Source organism: Hyla sarda, chromosome 3, assembly GCF_029499605.1.
Source record: "Hyla sarda isolate aHylSar1 chromosome 3, aHylSar1.hap1, whole genome shotgun sequence".
NCBI lineage: Eukaryota > Metazoa > Chordata > Amphibia > Anura > Hylidae > Hyla > Hyla sarda.
In genome coordinates this window covers 217,584,335-217,606,176 of record NC_079191.1, presented here as the reverse complement: position 1 = coordinate 217,606,176, position 21,842 = coordinate 217,584,335, and the positions used below count along the sequence as shown (strand labels likewise).

The 21,842-nt window shown below is 43.2% G+C and overlaps 1 protein-coding gene across 2 annotated transcripts in view; it reads left to right on the top strand.

Annotated features, from left to right (window-relative positions):
• Positions 1–21,591, top strand: part of LOC130362109 (gamma-aminobutyric acid receptor subunit rho-2) — a 131,236-nt gene extending 109,645 nt beyond the window's left edge. For both annotated transcript variants that reach the window (XM_056566092.1, XM_056566094.1), the window contains 4 exons: positions 411–551; positions 3,291–3,443; positions 17,732–17,928; positions 19,505–21,591. In XM_056566092.1, coding sequence (XP_056422067.1) covers positions 411–551; positions 3,291–3,443; positions 17,732–17,928; positions 19,505–19,804 — 791 coding nt within the window. In that variant the 3' untranslated portion in view covers positions 19,805–21,591. The remainder of the gene's footprint in view (positions 1–410; positions 552–3,290; positions 3,444–17,731; positions 17,929–19,504) is intronic.
• The last annotated feature ends 251 nt before the right edge of the window (positions 21,592–21,842 follow it).

The window sequence follows — 21,842 nt, the reverse complement described above, 5'->3', positions numbered from 1 at the left end:
AAAACTTCCGTCTCTCGAACAATAACGTGTTTTTTTTTCCTGGCCTGTGACAAGATAAACCACTATTCAAATGTGAGGGAGACTCTGCAGATCTTCCTTTAGACATTCATTTGCCTTAAAATTAAAACTTAAACAAATAAAGCAAAACACACAGACAAACAAGCTCCTCAGAAGCAGGGTAGACATGATCTGAAAGCAGCGGTAGAAAATTATTTGGGTGCAGATCTGCGCAAAATTTATCATGGTCACTGCGACAATATGATAAATTTGGAGCAGCACCGCCAAAAAAACCACATATAGACAAATAACAAAAATGATGTAGCCAAGACATTGATAAATAACCCCCGGTGTGTCTAGAAGAAACTAGGTGTTCTGAACCATTTACAGTCGTATTCCTTCTTTATTAATAGATGCTTATACTGATGAAGATCTGATGCTTTACTGGAAAAAAGGGAATGAGTCCTTAAAAACAGATGAGAAGATTTCACTATCTCAGTTCTTGATTCAGAAATTCCATACTACATCTAGACTTGCATTCTACAGTAGCACAGGTAAATGAAATATTGGTGCTGAGCTGTGTGACCAGTTGATTTATTTTTACATTGATCCACCTGATAAGGGAAAACGTAACCTTAAAGAGAATGGGGGGAGATTTATCAAAACCTGTCCAGAGGAAAAGTTGCTAAGTTGCCCTTAGCCAATCAAATAGCTTCTTTCATTTTTTTTAAAAGGCCTCTGAAAAATGAAAGAAGCAATCTGATTGGTTGCTATGGGTTGTTATATCCTCTGGACAGGTTTTGATATGTGATGTCCCAGTACAGGATATCATTCCACAGTCCTATCAGCTTGAGTCCCTGTATGTCCTCAGGGCTCACCTGCAGTTTTCTCCCATAATGTAAGTATTTGTACATTGAATGTAAAGGACCTTTGATATGGTCACATGGTTATTAGTCACATGATAATGGTTGTCACATGTTAAAGTCACATGTTTTGTTACCCAGAGAGCACCAGGTGACCAGATGACCCACAGCTAGCCTATGGGCTCCTTGCACAGCCTCCCTTATAAGATAGGGAGGTACTACAATCTCTCTCTTAGATCCTGAGGTCAAGTCCAGTCCAGATGTCTCAGAGCTAGTGTCCAGCACATCTGGAGGCCTCAAGCCTAAATTACAACCACAAGTCAGTAAGTCAAGTCATCTCTGTCTGCTGTCACTATCTTCAGTCAAGACAAGTCTATTATAATCAACGTGGCTGTCCTAAAGTCTGTCAAAGTCACTGCAAGTCCCAGCAAGCTGCAAGGTCCCCTGTGTTACTGGTCATCTCTCTGGGATCCTGGCCTAGCTGTAAAGACTGTACTATCTGTCTACCTCAGTAAGGCTACCATTAACCCTAACCTGGCCTTGGACTATTATTTGCCCTGCCTACACTAGGATTAACGGTGCTACCGTTTGGGTGGTCCTCGGTCAAAATCACGCCCTGGCGTCACGAACACGAAGGGGTTAACAACACCTGCTCCTTGGCTACAACATCTGCCCCATACACCTCATTCACACGCCGTGGCTTTGCCACGGATAAATATCCCCGATGTTTGCCTTCCATTACTAAGTATTTTTATTTTATTTTATTAAAAAAACATAAATTTCCCTGCATAAAAGCCAGATTTAAAGGGTATTTATCAGATGTCTTGGTGAGGTTAAAGGGCTATTCCAGAATTTTGTTTCACTGCCCCGTTTTCATGCAGGAACCCACACCCGAAAGTGCAAATACAAGTCTTTATATTTTACTGTTGTCTCTGACCTTTCCCAGTATTCCATACAGCCAGAGACAATTTGTCATCAGTCACATAGTCTCTAGGGGGCATGGCTATGCTGCAGTGGGTGGTCAAATAGCAGTACTTTGTACACCATGTGACTTATGAAATATTGTCCCTGGCTGCATGGAATTCTGGGCAAGGTCACTGCTGAATTTCTGCTTGTGAGCTGAGCTGCAAATAAGCAAAAAATTCCAATTTGGCCGGTCTGATAGTCTCAAGGACCCACCATTTTACAAGCAGAAGTTCACAGATCTATAGGTATGCCTTTATGAAACCAGATAAATCAAGAAGAAAATGATGCGGAGCACTCACCATGTTAGCTTGTTTCAGTGCTGCTTTATTGTTCCATGGAACGCAGGGTTAAACATGCAGGGGAGCATGTAGATGTATGACATAGGTTAGTGAGGCCTGACAAAGCACAGAGCATCGCCTGTTCACTTACCCCTGCGTCATCCATCTACCTGCTCTCCTGCATGATAACATGGTGAGTGCTCTGCATCATTTTCTTCTTGATTTATCTGCTACATATCTTCTACTGCAAACGTGTCAGCACCTTGGGACAGTTTTGGCTTCTTCGGGCCCTTCATACAGTCTCAGGCCAGCCATTTATAAGCCTCTAGCAGTGCTGAGTTCACTTTCTTGTGTGGAGTCTGCTCCTGTATGAAACCATCTGACAGATTGCCTTTAAAGGGGTTCTCCGGTGCTTACACATCTTATCCCCTATCCAAAGGATAGGAGATAAGATGCCTGATCGCGGGAGTCCCGCGCATTCTCCGTGTGATGTCACGCTCTGCCCCTCAATGCAAGCCTACGGGAGGGGGCATGATAGCTGTCACGCCCCCTCCTGTAGGCTTGCGTTGAGGGGCGGAGCATGACATCACACGGGGGCGGAGGCGTGATGTGCCACGCCGCCGGCTCGGTGGTCGCCTGTAATCAGTCCCGGAGCGAACACGCTCTGGGGACTGATTACAAATGGGATGCCGCGTGCATGATCCCGGGGGTCCCCAGCGGCGGGACTCCCGCGATCAGGCATCTTATCCCCTATCCTTTGGATAGGGGAAAAGATGTGTAAGCACCGGAGAACCCCTTTAAAAGATAACATGCTAGCTGCCTATGTTTATGTTGGCTCTGCCAAAGCAGCACATTTTCTTTGCACCTTCATCTTAATGAGTTGAGATAATTTTATAAATTTAATTCTGTAAATATGAAATCAAGAGTATAAATTTTTTTTTATAGGTTTGGTGTCAATATGTGCCATATTTTTGGAGGTCACACTATTTCTTGTAGGTATTAATAAATAGAAAAGCTACAAAGGATCTTATGTTCTTTTGCTTTTTAAATTGATTACAATCTACTCTGTAATCTGTCATCTTTCTGTAAAGTTATGTAAAGAAAGGCTAACAGTATTGTTATGACTAATTGTAATGACTGACAACTGCACATTTTCTGTTTAAAATTTAAAAAATTTTTGTCACAGGATGGTACAATCGTCTGTACATCAACTTCACATTAAGACGACACATCTTTTTCTTCCTCCTGCAAACTTATTTTCCTGCGACTCTAATGGTCATGCTTTCCTGGGTCTCTTTCTGGATAGATCGTAGAGCAGTCCCTGCCAGAGTCTCTTTAGGTAAGACAATATTGACACAGAATGGCTGAAAACTGTCTCTGGGTGACATTACAGGAAAAACAATAGTAGCTTTGACCTACCAATCTCAGGAACACTGTTACGCCTAGCGCTCCGGGTCCCCGCTCCTCCCCGGAGCGCGTACGGCGTCTCTCTCTCCGCAGCGCCCCGGTCGGTCCCGCTGACCGGGAGCGCTGCCCTGTCATGGCCGTTGGGGATGCGATTCGCACAGCGGGACGCGCCCGCTCGCGAATCGCATCCCAGGTCACTTACCCGTTCCCGTCTCCTGCTGTCATGTGCTGGCGCGCGCGGCTCCGCTCTCTAGGGCGCGCGCGCGCCAGCTCCCTGAGACTTAAAGGGCCAGTGCACCAATGATTGGTGCCTGGCCCAATTAGCTTAATTTGTTCCCACCTGTTCCCTGGCTATATCTAGTCTCCTCCCTTGCACTCCCTTGCCGGATCTTGTTGCCTTAGTGCCTAGTGAAAGCGTTCCCTAGTCTGTTCCTAGTCCGTGTTCCTGACCTCCTGCCGTTGCCCCTGACTACGATCCTTGCCGCCTGCCCCCGACCTTCTGCTACGTCCGACCTTGCTTCTGCCTACTCCATTGTACCGCGCCTATCTTCAGCATCTTCAGCAGCCAGAGAGGTAAGCCGTTGCTAGTGGATACGACCTGGTCACTACCGCCGCAGCAAGACCATCCCGCTTTGCGGCGGGCTCTGGTGAAAACCTGTAGTGGCTTAGAACCGGTCCACTAGCGCGGTCCTCGCCATCCCTCTCTGGCACAGGGGATCCACTACCTGCCAGCCGGCATCGTGACAGTAGATCCGGCCATGGATCCCGCTGAAGTTCCTCTGTCAGTGGTCGCTGACCTCACCACGGTGGCCGCCCAGCAAGCCCGACTGATCGCCCTTCTAACCCGTCAGCTGTCGGAAATGTCCACCATTTCGCACCAACTTCAGTCGCAACTTCTCCAGCAATCTTCTCCTCCGCCAGCTCCTGCACCTCCTCCGCAGCGAGTGGCCACTCCTAGCCTCTGCCTGTCCTTGCCGGACAAATTTGATGGGGACTCGAAGTATTGCCGTGGCTTTCTTTCGCAATGTTCCCAGCACTTGGAGATGATGTCGGACCAGTTTCCTACTGAGAGGTCTATGGTGGCTTTCGTAGTCAGCCTTCTGTCTGGAAAAGCCCTGTCATGGGCCGCACCGCTCTGGGACCGCAATGACCCCGTCACTGCCTCTGTACACTCCTTCTTCTCGGAAATTCGAAGTGTCTTTGAGGAACCTGCCCGAGCTTCTTCAGCCGAGATTGCCCTGCTGAACCTGGCCCAGGGTGTTTCTTCCGTTGGCGAGTACGCCATTCAGTTCCGTGCTCTTGCTTACGAGTTGTCCTGGAATAGTGAGGTTCTCTGCGCGACCTTTAAAAAAGGCCTATCCAGCAACATTAAAGATGTTCTGGCCGCACGAGAGACTCCTGCTGACCTACATGAACTCATTCATCTTGCCACTCGCATTGACATGCGTTCTTCCGGATGGCGTCTGGAGCTTCGCCTGGATATGGACTTTGTTCGCACGAAGCGTTTTTTCTCCCCGGCTCCTCTCTCCTCTGGTCCTCTGCAATCTGTTCCTGTGCTTCCCGCCGCGGAGGCTATGCAAGTTGACCGGTCTCGCTTGACACCTCAAGAGAGGACACGATGCCGTATGGAGAACCTCTGCCTGTACTGTGCTAGTACCGAACACTTCCTAAGAGATTGTCCTATCCGTCCTCCCCGCCAGGAAAGACGTACGCTGACTCCGCACAAAGGTGAGACAGTCCTTGATGTCTACTCTGCTTCTCCACGTCTTACTGTGCCTGTGCGGATGTCTGCCTCTGCCTTCTCCTTCTCTACAGTGGCCTTCTTGGATTCCGGATCTGCAGGAAAAATTTTTTTGGCCTCTCTCATCAACAGGTTCTACGTTCCTGTGACCAGTCTCGCCAGACCCCTCTACATCTATTGTTTTTACAATAAAAGATTGGACTGTCTCGTTCGTTTCCACACAGAACCCCTCCTAATTTGCATCGGACCTCATCACGGAAAAATTGAATTTTTTTTCCTCAGGTTCTTTGGCCCCAAGAAGAGGGGGAGACCTAAGGGGGGGGTACTGTTACGCCTAGCGCTCCGGGTCCCCGCTCCTCCCCGGAGCGCGTACGGCGTCTCTCTCTCCGCAGCGCCCCGGTCGGTCCCGCTGACCGGGAGCGCTGCCCTGTCATGGCCGTTGGGGATGCGATTCGCACAGCGGGACGCGCCCGCTCGCGAATCGCATCCCAGGTCACTTACCCGTTCCCGTCTCCTGCTGTCATGTGCTGGCGCGCGCGGCTCCGCTCTCTAGGGCGCGCGCGCGCCAGCTCCCTGAGACTTAAAGGGCCAGTGCACCAATGATTGGTGCCTGGCCCAATTAGCTTAATTTGTTCCCACCTGTTCCCTGGCTATATCTAGTCTCCTCCCTTGCACTCCCTTGCCGGATCTTGTTGCCTTAGTGCCTAGTGAAAGCGTTCCCTAGTCTGTTCCTAGTCCGTGTTCCTGACCTCCTGCCGTTGCCCCTGACTACGATCCTTGCCGCCTGCCCCCGACCTTCTGCTACGTCCGACCTTGCTTCTGCCTACTCCATTGTACCGCGCCTATCTTCAGCATCTTCAGCAGCCAGAGAGGTAAGCCGTTGCTAGTGGATACGACCTGGTCACTACCGCCGCAGCAAGACCATCCCGCTTTGCGGCGGGCTCTGGTGAAAACCTGTAGTGGCTTAGAACCGGTCCACTAGCGCGGTCCTCGCCATCCCTCTCTGGCACAGGGGATCCACTACCTGCCAGCCGGCATCGTGACAAACACTCATCAGATACATCATTAATTAAATCACCATCTTACTGTTAAAGTGTTGGTTAACCTTGGTAAATCAACACGAACAGGGGCTAGGCTGTGGTAGCATTGATCCTAGGGAAACCCTAGGGGCACATCACCAGCATTGACAGTGTAGGTCCCGCCATAGGAAAAAAAAATGTTTTTTCCCTACAAAAATTGAACAGGAGTAATTGATTTCCACTGTTTTGTTAGTATTTTTTGAATTGTCACTCCCATTTCAGTGCCACACCTCTTCTCTTCTTTGCTTTTCAGTGGGTGTGACTATTTGGCCCCAGTGATTGAATAATACTGCCATACTGTTACTGAATAAAACAAACTATGTATACAGACCAATATCCCCTTTTATACAGTGATCATGCAGTGACATTTACTTGCTCTACACAGACTCTGCAGACCTTATATGTGAATACAGTTACATCCATTGACTTTTTTTTCATTAGCCTTGTATGTCCCCCCAGTAGGCAGGCAGTCCCCCTATCAGCCATGTATGTCCCCCCAGTAGGCAGGTATTACTAGCCAGGTATGTCCTTTCCATTAGCAAGGTATGTCCTTCCCAGTAGGCAGGTTATTGGCAACGACATCCCCAGCAGAAGGGTCAGAATGACTGTAGTGTTTACGGTCTTGGCGCATTCTCCGCCTGCTCCCCTCCTCTTTGGCAGGAAGCCAGGGCAGGAACACATCAAAGCCATCTTTTAGCAGACTTGCGGACTAGGAATATACCTAGTACCATTTGCACGGTGCAGTATCAGCACTCCCCATGCTGGATGCAGACAGAATCCTAGAAAATCAAGTGCCAGACTTCCCTAGTGTAAACCTGTATGCACAGGCATATGCTGCTACCTATGCTAGGGAAGCCTGACATTTGATTTCCCAGGCTTCTGTCTGCACCAGACCTGGGCCCTCAAGTCAAAGGGGAACATCTGCAGACTGAGAAAAAGAAGTCTGGCAAATCAAATGCTTCCTCTGGCTCAAAAATGAACAAGTACCCATCTGAGGCAGTGTCAGTGGTGCCTACACTTTATACCTTTTTGCACAGTGCACACATACATAGGGAAAGTCTAACTTTAGAGAAGGAAAGGCACTGCTCTTATTCCCAGGAATCACAATCCCTCGTGTAGACTCTGACTAGCGGGTGTACAAAGCCAAAATGCAATTGCATCAACCAGTCCGGTACTCTGTGATAATGATGAAGACTCAAAGTCCCATGACATAACAATAGAAAGAACTCACGGCACGCTCTATGGAGGCAGTTAAAAAGCCTTTAATCCCGGTGGAGGCACATAAAGGCGTCGGGAGGGGGAGAAGAGACGGTCCGTTTCGTTGCTCACGCCGCTTCCACAGGTTCCTACGTCACTTCTCCTTCCTTCACACATTTAACACATCTTAAGCTTTGCACTTGGTCAGCTAGGGCGTTAACCCTACAATCGTCGAGCGGTGATGACATCTGATAGCAACAGCAAATTCACATTGTGCGTTTACATATATTCACGTTATCCAGTTGGAATTACTCAACAATAGTGAAATAAAAAATGTATATATATATATACACAGAACTACAAGTCTAAAGAGCTAGCAGTCTAATAAATCTAGAATGCTGTATGTTTTTCAAATACTAAACACATTAATATCTCTCCAATCATTTAGACCTAGTTGTCCTAGAGCTCTTGTTTTTAATATAATAAACATTTCTTTTTTCAGCAGCATCGTGTTCACATCTCCACCTCCCGGGGTACCATCAATTCGTACGAGGCCCATGAAGGTCATGGTTGAGATGTCCCCTCCATGGGTCTCCCGATTGTGCTTGATTAATCTCGGGTCCCCTTTTCCCGTGGTTATGGACCTCGTGTGTTCCGAGAATCTGACATTCAATGGTCTGATTGTCTTACCGACATAGAACATGCCGCACTCACATCTAATCGCATATACGACTGACTTCGTGAGGCATGTAATATGCTGGTCTATCCTAAACGATTCACCTCCCAGTTGTACCACTTGATGTGGACACATATATCTACACCAGTTGCAAGCCCCACAATGAAAATTCCCTACCGGTATACCTTGTGTTAACCAATTTGTTTGGTCCGAGCTCACACAAGCCCTCACTAACTTATCTCTCAGGTTAACGGTCCTGCAGAATGTGATGAGTGGTTTCTTTTTCTACCTTTCTTTTTCAACCACATACCGGAGGATCTCATCCTGTGCCAGCAAAAAACAATTTTTGTAAATCACATTTTTCAGTACTCGCTCCATTGGACTATATTCAAATGAAAAAAGTTTTTTTCAATCCAAAGCTCTCACCTTCTTATAACCTTGCTGCAGCACGGCTTCCAGATAGTTTTTCTGCTGAAGCCTTTCCATACGTTCCTCTGCCTGAGAATCAAAAATCGCAATGTTTGAATTAAAACATCTCAGTCGGATCATTTGTCCGAATGGTAACAAATTTTTTACCTACATGGGGTGATAACTATTGTGATTTAGCAATGAATTTACCGCTGTCTGTTTACGGAACCCCTTAGTGTGCAGCTGTCCAGTAGATACATCCAACTCAACATCCAGGAAATTTAACCTTTTATCCCTAAAAGACATTGGTAAACCGCATATTATAATCATTAGTATTAAGGTAGGTGACAAAACTCTCGAACAACTCAACAACTCTTGTGTCCCATCCCACACTATGATCACATCATCAATATACCTGCAATACCCTTTAATAATGCGGACAAAAGGGTTTTTTCTGGTGTAGATTTTATTCTCCTTGAAATCGGCCAAATATAAATTTGAAAAAGTCGGGGCGACCGGAGTCCCCATCGCTGTTCCCGATGATTGCTTGTATCACCTTCGATCAAATTGGAAGGAATTACATTTTAACACCTGGAAGAGGAGTTCACAAATAAATTCTATCATACCAGCACCCATCTCTGGGACATACTCCAATTGTCTGCGGAACGCCTGTACATCCTGAGGGATGCGAGTGTACATTCTCTCCACATCTATGTTGGCCAGATGGAAAGTCTCTTCCCAGGAAAAATCCTCCAATTGTCGAAGGAGGTCCCCTGTGTCTTGTACGGCCCCTTTCATACTATAAAAATGCATCTGTAATGAACGTCCATCACAAAAATCTTGAAAATCGCTAGTTAAACGTCCGTAACGGCCGTTAGAAAATCCCATTATTGTCTATGGGATTTTTCCAATAGCTGTTTTAACCCGTTATTGCCCGTTATTAATAACGGACGTTATTTTGTGACAGGCGATAGTAACGGAAGAAATAGTGCACGCATTTCTCCCGTTACTATCGCGTGTCACAAAATAACGGCCGTTATTAATAACGGGTGATAATGGGTTAAAACAGCTATTGGAAAAATCCCATATACTATAATGGCATTTTCCCATAGACTATAAGGGACATTCTCTAATAGAGGCCAGTCAAGGTATTTGGACACCAATTCCGTCACTGAACCCCGTCCGGCCACAATTTGGTTGTGCCGCGCGGACGGTCAAGTGAGTTGTGGATTTTTGGCAACCAATACCAATAGGGGCGTTTTGGATATTCTACTATAAGTTTCTCAGCAAACTTCCCCGTTATTAAGCCCTGCTCAACTCCCCGTCTCAGAGCTGACCGGATCTTTCCCAGGTATTAACTGGTTGGATTCTTAGTTAGAGGGGTATAGGTATTTGTGTCCTGCAATTGTCTCATTGCCTCCTCAAAATAATATTCACTGGATAACAACACAATGTTACCGCCCTTGTCGGCCGGTTTTAAAATAATGTCATCTCAAGATTGCAGCCATTTCAGAGCCTTCAACTCATTGCTAGATACATTTTGTTTGTTTTTAGAATATACAAGAGACATCACTTCTCTCGTGACTGCTTCCATAAATTGATCTAATGGACTACCGGCCGGAAAGGGGGGATTGAATTAAGAAGGGCTACCACCTGTAAAAATATTGTTGGAAAACTCTGCGTCCTTCTCGGAGGATCCTGCAAATGCACACAAGGTAGTTAGTACGATTCAATCTTGTTCGCTAAAATTAGGACTTAAGCTGAAACCTAGAGGGCCTACATGTGGATGGATCTCCCCTTCTTCTGTGGGGCCTCCTCCAGTACTGCAATCAGAAGACTGGAAAAAGCTAAACAGGTAAATTTTTCTAATGGCTCTCCTCAGATCTATCTCAAACTTGACTGGAATGAACTCAGTGGTAAGACAAAAATGTAACCCTCTATCTAACATTGCTATACATTCATCATTTAGAGATACTGATGTTAGATTGACTATATTCGATATAGAAACAGGAGGACTGGTACTCACGTTTGTGGTGGTGATTAGGGCAGAATCACCTACTGGCGCCATGTGCCCTGTTTCCTTTTTACACCTGATTTTTTGGGGTGTTGAGCGGCACCGCCTCGTCCGCCTCCTAAAGGGACATCCTCATCTTCAGTCACATGACTGGATTGCCATCAACAGCCTCATCCAGTCATTTGTCTGAAGGTGAGAGTGTCCCTTTAGGAGGACAAGGTGGGGACGCTCAACACCCCAAAAAATCTGGTGTAAAAAGGAAACAGGCAACCTGGCGCCAGTAGGTGATTCTGCTCTCATGACCACTACAAATGTGAGTACCAGTCCTCCTGTTTCTATATCGAATATAGTCAATCTAACATCAGTATCTCTAAATGATGAATGTATAGCAATGTTAGATAGAGGGTTACATTTTTGTCTTACCACAGAATTTGTTCTTGTCAAGTTCGAGATAGATCTGAGGAGAGCCTTTAGAAAAATTAACCTGTTTTGCTTCTTCCAGTCTTCTGCTTGCAGTACTGCAGGAGGCCCCACAGGAGAAGGGGAGATCCGTCCACATATAGGCCCTCTAGGTTTCAGCTTAAGTCCTAATTTTAGCGAACAAGATCGGATTGTACTAACTACATTGTGTGCATTTACAGGATCCTCTGAGCAGGACGCAGAGTTATCCAACGATATTTTTCCAGATGGAAGCCCTTCTTAATTCAATCCCCCTTGCCGGCTGGTAGTCCATTATGGAAGCAGTCATAAGAGAAGTGCTGTCTCTCGTATATCCTAATGACAAACCAAATTTATCCAGAAATGAGTTGAAGGCTCTGAAATGGCTGCAATCAGGTGATGACATTATTTTAAAACCGGCCGACAAGGGGGGGGGGGTAACATCGTGTTATTATACGCCCCTATTGGTATTGGTTGCCAAAAATCCACAAGTCACTTGACAGTCCGCCTGGCAGACCGATTGTGGCCGGATGGGGTTCAATGACGGAATTTGTGTCCAAATACCTCGATTGGTATCTACGGTCTCTATTGGAGAATGTCCCTTCTTACTTACAAGACACAGGGGACCTCCTTCGACAATTGGAGGATTTTTCCTGGGAGGTTACTTTCCATCTGGCCAGCATAGATGTGGAGAGCCTGTACACCCGCATCCCTCAGGATGCGGGTGTACAGGCGATCCGCAGACAATTGAAGTATGTCCCAGAGATGGGTGCTGGCATGATAGAATTTATTTGTGAACTCCTCTGCCTGGTGTTAAAATGTAATTCCTTCCAATTTGATCGAAGGTGGTACAAGCAATCATTGGGGACGGCGATGGGGACTCCGGTAGGCTCGACTTTTGCTAATTTATATTTGTCCGATTTCGAGTAGTATAAAATCTACACCAGCAAAAACCCTTTTGTCCGCAATACTAAATTGTATTACACGTATATTGATGATGTGATCATAGTGTGGGATGGGACACAAGAGTTGATCGAGAGTTTTGTCACCTACCTTAACACTAATGATTATAATATGCAGTTTACCAGCATCTGGAGTTGGATGTATCTACTGGACAGCTGCTCACTAAGGCGTTCCGTAAACAGACAGCGGTAAATTCATTGCTAAATCACAATAGTTATCCCCCCATGTACGTTAAAAATGTCTTACCATTTGGACAAATGGTCCGACTGAGATGTATTAATTCTAACATTGCGATTTATGATTCTCATGCAGAGGAACTTATGGAAAGGCTAGGGCAGAAAAACTATCCAGAAGCCATGCTGCAGCAAGCTTATAAGAAGGCGAGAGCTTTGTGTCGAAAAAAAACTCTTGGGAAAAAATAAGAAAAAGTGAGGCAGCACGCCTTCTCAGGATAAAGGTTTTATTTTTTCATTCGAATATAGCCAAAGGAGCGAGTACTGAAATTGTGAAGAGTCACAATTCTTTTTGCTGGCACAGGATGAGATCCTCTGGGATGTGGTGAAAAAGAAACCGCTGATTACGTTCTGCAGGACTGTTAACCTGAGAGATAAGTTAGTGAGGGGTCGTGTGAACTTGGCCCAAACAAATTGGTTAACACAAGGTATCCTGGTAGGGAATTTTCGTTGTGGGTCTTGCAACTGGTGTAGATATATGTGTCCGAATAAAGGGGTACAACTGGGAGGTGAATCTTTCAGGATAGACCAGCATATTATATGCCGCACGAAGTCAGTCGTATATGCAATTAGATGTTTGTGCGGTATGTTCTATGCCGGTAAGACAATCAGACCATTGAATGTCAGATTCTCGGAACACGTGAGGTCCATAACCACGGGAAAAGGGGCCCCGAGATTAATCAAGCACAATCGGGAGACCCATGGAGGGGAAATCTCAACCATGACCTTCATGGGCCTCATACGAATTGATGGTACCCCTGGAGGTGGAGATGTGAACACGATGCTGATGAAAAAAGAAACGTCTATTATATTAAAAACAAGAGCTCTAGGACAACTAGGTCTAAATGACCGGAGAGATATTAATGTGTTTAGTATTTGAAAAACATACAGCATTCTAGATTTATTAGACTGCTAGCTCTTTAGACTTGTAGTTCTGTGTATATATATACATTTTTTATTTCACTATTGTTAAGTAATTCCAACTGAATAACATGAATATATGTAAACGCACAATGGGAATTTGCTGTTGCTATCAGATATCGTCTCCACTCGGCAATTGTAGGGTTAACGCCCTAGCTGACCAGTGCAAAGCTTAAGATGTGTTAAATGTGTGAAGGAAGGAAAAGTGACGTAGGGACCTGTGGAAGCGGCATGAGCTGCAAAACTGACGTTGTCCCGTCTCTTCTCCCCCTCTTGACGCCTGTATGTGCCTCCACCGGGATTAAAGGCTTTTTAACTGCGTACATACCGTGTACCGTGAGTTCTTTCTGTTGTTATGTCAAAGTATAATTTTAGTTGGCAGAATGATTTACAGTATCTGCAGTGGATTACGCATTGCCTTTCTACTGCAGAGATGGACTGGTATGAAGCAGAACAAACTTTGCTATTTAACTTTCAGGGTGCGTTCACACGTGCATATTTTCTGCTGCAAATTTGCTGTCACAGATTTCGCTACCCATTGAAGTTAATGGACAACAAAATCTGCAGCAGATCTGCAGCAAAAATATGCATGTGTGAATGCACCCTCAGACTGTACACAGTGCAATATTTCCAAAAGTGTAGGTCTTCAACTGTTGCAAAACCACAGGGTGGGCCATTTATATGGATACACCTTAATAAAATGGGAATGGTTTGTGATCTTAACTTCCTGCTTGTGGCACATTAGTATATGTGAGGGGGAAACTTTTCAAGATGGGTGGTGACCATGGTGGCCATTTTGAAGTCGGCCATTTTGAATCCAACTTTTTTTTTTCAATGGGAAGAGGGTCATGTGACACATCAAACGTATTGGGAATTTCACAAGAAAAACAATGATGTGCTTGGTTTTAACGTAACTTTATTCTTTCATGAGTTATTTACAAGTTTCTGACCACTTATAAAATGTGTTCAGTGTGCTGCCCATTGTGTTGGATTGTCAATGCAACCCTCTTCTCCCACTCTTCACACACTGATAGCAACATCGCAGGAGAAATGCTAGCACAGGCTTCCAGTATCTGTAGCTTCAGGTGCTGCAGAATGGGCAAAACAAAAATTGGAACAGGACCCTCAGTTTACGCAGAAGATTTTTTTCAGTGATGAGGCAAACTTTTATGTGAATGGTGAAGTTAACAAACAAACCACCGCTATTGGTCTGACACTAACCCACGTTGCATAGATCCCTCCAAGACTGTTGGAACACAAAAATTGATGGTATGGTGTGGTATATGGGGTACAAAGATAGTGGGGCCATTCTTCATCAATGGAAACCTCAAGGCCACTGGATATGCAAAATTGCTACATGATGATGTGTTTCCCTCTTTATGCACTGAAGCTGGCACGTTCCCTGAGTTTTTCCAGCAAGATATGGGTGTCCGGTCCGAGCATTCCTAGATGAACAGTTTCCTGGAAAGTGGATTGGTCGTCATGGGCCAGTTGAATGGCCCCCAAGGTCTCCCGATCTGACCCCCTTAGACTTTTATCTTTGGGCTCATCTGAAGGCAATTGTCTATGCTGTGAAGATACAAGATGTGCAGCCCCTGGAACTACAGATACTTGAAGCCTGTGCTAGCATTTCTCCTGCGGTGTTGCTATCAGTGTGTGAAGAGTGGGAGAAGAGAGTTGCATTGACAATCCAACACAATGGGCAGCACATTGAACACATTTTATAAGTGGTCAGAAACTTGTAAATAACTCATGAAAGAATAAAGTTATGTTAAAACCAAACACATCATTGTTTTTCTTGTGAAATTCCCAATAAGTTTGATGTGCCACATGACCCTCTTCCTATTGAAAAAACAAAAGTTGGATTCAAAATGGCTGACTTCAAAATGGCCCCCATGGTCGCCACCCATCTTGAAAAGTTTCCCCCCTCACATATACTAATGTGCCACAAACAGGAAGTTAATATCACCAACCATTCCCATTTTATTAAGGTGTATCCATATAAATGGCCCACCCTGTACAACTTTTATCATGCTCTGACAGCTCAAGTATCCCAGTGTACAATGGGAGTTGTATTTTAGTAACAGCTGGAAAGCAACACATTAGGGCTCCAATGTTGATTCTGTAAGGCTAGGTTCACACGCCAGAATTTCTACATGAAATTCCGCATGAAAATACACTTTAATTGGATTCCGCTGTCCTATTCACTCAGCAGAATATCTGCTGCAGAATTTTCACGCAGAATTCCGTGCAGAAATTTTGCTTTGTGAACATAGCCTAAGTCTCAAGGATAATCCATCAGACCCCAATGTGGTAATTCCAGAGAATAAGCATAGGGCTTCTTCCAAATCTAGCAGAGAAATAAGCTTATTACCGTAAATTGCATCCCTTGTTTAATCCTTAACATATGCAAATTAACTTTAAATAATTTTCTATCTGTTATGTTTCATGAGCTTGTTTCAGTTGTCAAAGTTTTTTTTCACTGGGTGTACAAATACAACACCTCTTAGGGTGTGTTCACACAGCGGAATGTCCGTGCGGAATTCCGCCAGAATATTCTGCATGGGCATTGATTTTAATGGGATTCTGCCACACTGTGCATATGACAGAATTTGCCGATTCTGGCATCCACAGAAAGGATATCCTTGTCTGCCTGGAAATGAATTTGTCGTCTATGAGACGGAGCATTTCCAAGCAGTCTTAGCACCCACTGGAGTGTGCAAATGTGCAGAATGTCCAGAAAATCTTTCTTTCCTTTGATGTTTTTCAAGTGGTGTGCATTTTTTTTTTTAAATAAAATTTCCTGTAAAACAGCTCTTAATGTGACCCATATATTTTGAATTCCAGAAGAACCCTTATTTATCTCCCAAAACTGTAGTATCTCATCCATCACTCCTTTTGTAACCTCATTCATACACAGCAGGTAAGGATTCACCTTCATGCTTATATTCCTCCTAACTCCATCCCACTCCCTTTGAGGCTTTGTTTACACGGGGGGATGAATGCATGGAAAATCTATGTGAGGACATTCCCTGACATAGCATACCGGCACTAGCACTGCTCGGAAATGCGCCATCTCATAGACAGCAATGCATTTCCGTGTGAGATTTGCAGACAGAAGTTCGCTGACATGTTTATTCTTTCTGCAGTCATCGGAATTTGAATTTCTATGCCATATGTTTCCAGTGCGGAAATTCTGCTATACGAACAGCACAGCAGAATCCCATTGAAATGAAAGTGACTCTGCTGCTGCAAAATCTCTGTGCGGTATTTCACATGAAAATTTCATCGTGTGAACTTAGCCTAACTCTTAATAACATATGGGAATGGTCTGATATAGTTCTAAGTTTGTATGACAAAATGATAATAATATTTAAAAAAAAACTGCATTAATAAAGATTAAGTCTATCCTGGAGGCAGCATTATGGGAGGAACTGCAACAAGAAAAATCCTCTTTATATGGGTACTGACATCTCCAGCCAATTTCTTCAGATATAATAAAAAAAATCTTACATTTCCTCCCTTTCCATCCATGTGGTGGCTTCCTAAGAATTAATTAAAAAAAAGTGGGTTTGGTTACTATAATTTAATTATATAATATTATTTGCTATTTCTGTGATTTCCAGTAAATATAGTAGAGGTGGTAAAGGTGTGTATTATTCCTTCCTTAGTTGATAGATGGTTGAAAATATGGCCCTTAAAGGAAATCTGTCAACAGTGTCTCCTGTACTAACCTGTCGGTACAGACATGTAGTGCAGGTGACACTGATGACAACAATACTTACCTGGTCCTGTTCTGTGCTGTGGTTCTCCCGCAATCTTCCACCGTTTCTTTCATTCTGGGCTGACTTGGAGCTTGGGCGGAGCTTAGTGATGTCACCGCTGCTGCTTCTCTGCTGGGTCCTGCTGCTAGAAAACAGCAGCGGTGACATCACTAAGCTCCGACAATGCTCCTAGTTGGCCCTGGAACAGAAGATATGGCGAAAAATTGTGGGAGAACCACAACATTGAGCAGGACCAGGTAAGTATGGTTGTCATCAGTGAAATAAGTACTACCTGTCTGTACCGACAGGTTAGTGGAGGTGACACTGATGACAGATTTCCTTTAAACCTGTTGATATTCTGGTTATCTCATACACTCACAAGAAGCTTAAGCTGGCCCCATGACACTCTGTGCTTCCAATTAGTCCCATTCTGGCATTGAGGCATGTCTCAGCATCATACTGCCACTCTAAGCCACCATCTCTGGGCAGTACTCTGCAATTGTTTGCTCTAGCCAGGCTGTGGATGGCACAATGCTCAGGGCTAGCTTGCTTCAGCCAAAGATTGGTCCCTAGCATGTTCAAGACAGGGGCTAGAAGGATGTGGGAGGGAGGTGACTGGGAGCTGCGGAGCTACACATTCATACTGCTGTATACCTGACACTCACCCACTGAAAATCTTGATATGCCTGGTGAAGTTTAAAAATGTTCTAAGGTCAATGAGTTAATTTAGAGATTATTCGCGCAGTACCTAAAATAACAAATGCTAAATTGTTTGGTTTTATCTAGGTATAACCACAGTGCTGACCATGTCCACCATCATTACGGGAGTAAACGCCTCTATGCCTCGAGTGTCATACATCAAAGCTGTGGACATTTACTTGTGGGTCAGTTTTGTATTTGTCTTTCTATCGGTGCTGGAATATGCAGCTGTGAATTACCTGACCACAGTGCAAGAGCGGAAGGAAAGAAAGCTAAGGGAAAAGGTAAATCAATACACTTTATTGTACTGAATAACTGTGGTAGATTTTCATCACCTTGGGCCAAGTATTAGTTTGCAGTGCTAGGCCTGTATCTAAATACCTTGGCCAAGAAGAGTATTTTTTGTTGCTTTTTTCAAACACAAAAGGACAGGACTATGAAACATTATTCTTTTTACTTTTTAAACTACAGAACTGAGTGACATAAAGATAGCAATGAAAATTCATAGACAAATACGTAATAGTACATGATCATCTATTAATCTTATCAATTTATCTTATCTGTCTATCTACATGGCTTATGTAAACAAAGTGAATGTACAGATGGCAGATAAAATACATCTTAGCATGACCCTGAATTAAGGTAACAATTGTTATTCTGTAGGTTTCTTATTTGTTAATTATCTATTTATTTCCAGCACATTAGCAGATTATGCTTTAAGCAATGGACGCTTAGCACTGAAGTGCAATGACCTGTGTGAAGGATTTTCTAGTTAATAAACTCACAATAAGGATGTAATTATCCAGAATACTCCATTTTTGAGGACACACTCTTCATAGTTGCACATATTTTTGTATATATTTAGTGGATAGCTCATTGTTTTGTTTTTATTGTCTTTGCTGTAATGATCATTAGTAATATAAATCATAAACAGCACATAAAGGAAAGGCTGCAGGACATCCATCACCAGTGTACAGTCCCCAATGAACTATCTATTTATCTAATATTTCATACATATTTTTTTATTTATTCAGTGGATAGCTCATTTTTTTTCTCTGATTCTCTTTGCTGTAATGTTCATTAGTAATATAAATCACAAAAACACACTTTTCATAACAAGCACATAAAGCAAAATCTGCAGAACATTGATCACCAGTGTACAGTCCCCAATCAACTACCTAATATTTGATACAAGTCCCCAATCAACTACCTAATCTTTAATACAAGTTTTTTTCTAGTCTCATATTATTCATTTCATTTAAATAATTTGAATTTAGCATGTAGCCCCCCAAAAAGTGAACCCGTTTTGTCTTTGTGAGTCCAACTGCCATTGGAGCCTCACTGGTGAGAGTCTACAGTTTCTTTACAGGATTACACCAGGTGCTCTCCTCCTCTCTTTTTTGTGTGTTAGCCGTAACAGCTGCATGTACTGCCCCTCTGTAAAAGAACAAACACCTTATTGGTCTTTCATATATGGCTAGGGGCACATTAAAAATTAGAAATAAGTCATACTCACCTGCCCTAATCCTCCACAGATGCTGTTTTGATGCCTAACAGTCCCTTCCTGGTGCAATGTGTGCAGTAGTGACCCACCTCATCCACTGACATGTCACAGGAACCAGGAAGTGGTGGTGATAAACAAGGACTGTAAGGTGCAGAAACATTTGTAGGGGTTGGGATCGGTGGAGTGAGACTTATTTTTTACATGTCCTAGCTATATGTAAAAAAAATTTATGTCCGCAACCCACCCCTTTGTTGTTCTCTCCCTATATTATTTCTATCCTGTTTTACCTTTTACCTTTTTTGAATAGCAATAAAAGAGTCGAACAGATTCAATGGGATTTTATCTTTTGTTTCCAGTTTCCCTGTACATGTGGAATGTCACACACAAAAACAATGATGCTAGATGGAATTTATGGGGATCCTGACTCCAACAGTCTGGCTGGATACACCAAAAGTCAAATTGTAACTGAAGATGTAGAAAAGCAAGTGGTGCATCTGGCCTTGAGTCCAAAATCTAGTGCCTCCCGGAAGAAAGCAAAGGGTCATGTCGGTTTGCGTTTAATGCAAAATACTCATGCAATTGATACATATTCCCGGATGATTTTTCCAGCATCATTTATATTCTTTAACTTGGTGTACTGGTCTGTCTTTTGCTAGAACTGTATACTCAGGCCTCTTGTTGTCCTCTAGATTTTCACAATGTGAATACTGGAAATATATGGATTGGGTTGTCAATTGCCTTTGTTATAAGGTATGCTTTAAATACCTCCATAAACAGGTAATAATGTAATAAATTATACAGTACAGAGCCTACATGGATTACAAGAGAGTAAACATCTGTACATATATATAGCAATTGTATAGAAATCTATACAATTGGAATTGATCATTGAATGACAAAATTGTACATTTATTGGCACAAATAATACAACAGCATTATGTGGAAATATAGTGGAAGTATCTAATGGTATACATTTAACCAGACTTAATAAGGTCAAAGCATGTCATTCCTTATACGAGATTGGCATTGTTTATAGGCAATGTAATAGGGCCCCTACTCTGATTGCTGAAAGTCTTATGTAGGTATCCCTGAGAAGAAAGGGATGACAAAGAAGACATAGAGAGGAATTTATTAAGACTGTTGCTTTACATGCCAGTATTAACTAAACCCCCACCATTGTACGATCGCACTGGATATTTTAAGAGGTGCATGCCTCTTAGTGAATCCAGGCGTAAAGAGCTGGCATAGATTTTTACTACAATTTATGCCTTCTAGTCTAGCGAGCATAAATTTTAGTAAATGTTTGTGTGGGTAGCCAATTCTCCTCGGTGACAACCCACTTTGTGAGCGTAGGACAGACTGTCAAAACTTATATATAATATAAATATAATATAATATAATTCTGCCCTAGAGTTCTGACACTTTCCTACAGCAGCAAGAATAGGCACCCATGCCCCCTCCCATACACTTGGGGGGGTGGAGCGTGATATCACAAGGGGGCAACAGATGACAGGGGGTGAGGCAGGAGAGATTGCGGGGATTGCCAGAAGTGGGACCCCCGTGATTAGACATCTTATCCCCTTTCCTTTGGATAGGGGATAAGATGTCTAAGGGCGGAGTACCCACTCCAATAAGCGCTCCAATTCCTATACAACATATTTTCTGAAAGATAAAAGAATTATTAACATAAAGATTAGATTGGGTGAAAAAGGAGAGATTCTCCTTGCTCTCAGGGATTAAACTGGATATAAATTACTGTTTGTTGAATAAGTATACTTTGTTTATTAAGGTAAGGAAAGAATGTGCCGTATAGAGATTTTTATTATTTAAAAGCACTGTCAACTATCTTTTCTAAACATGTATATTAATAATAATCTACTTCATAAAGTGGTCCTAAAAAAAGAAGTAACACCTAGAAATATTTTCTATTTATGGATATGTAAAATGTACATATGTATATAAAGTGTATATTATTTTTTTTTTCATGTTTACATAATTGGTCACAGAGTGTTTGCAGTACAAAGACATATACCTATAAATAAGCATTGCTAAATGAATAAAGTTGGATGACAAAATATGTATATGTATTAATAAAGTTTATTGGAGTCATTTCCATTTAATTTTTCTGGATGTGTTAGGCTGCATTCACACCACGTTTTTGCAATACAGTTCCCATATACGTTTTCTATGTGAAAAACGTATGGAACCGTATTGAAAACCGTATGCACTGACTCTCCATTGAAAACCTTATGCCAAAAGATGCATCAGGTTGTGTCCGTTTTGTATCCTGTACGGTTTTGTCAGTTTTTTTCCCTTACCCAAAACCGTAGCCTACCACAGTTTTTGGTCCGGGTGAAAAACTGTATTAAACCGTATATACTTTTTTTTTTACATGGGAGTCAATGGGAACCGTACAGAACTTTATGTGCATACGGTTCAATCCGGTTTTCACCTTACGGTTTTTGACTTTGCACAGTTTTCTTTCTTGGAATTTCAATTAAACAAGTGAAACTTTATTCATAATGAGTGAAAAGTTAAAAACGTATAAATTTTTTTCTTAAAAAACGGATGCAACTGGACATCATTTTTAAAACCGTATACGGTTTTTAACTGTATACGGGTTAAAATTTGTACACACGTTTTGATACAGTTTAGTCAGGTTTTGAGGAATCAGTTTTTCATCAAAAACCTGAT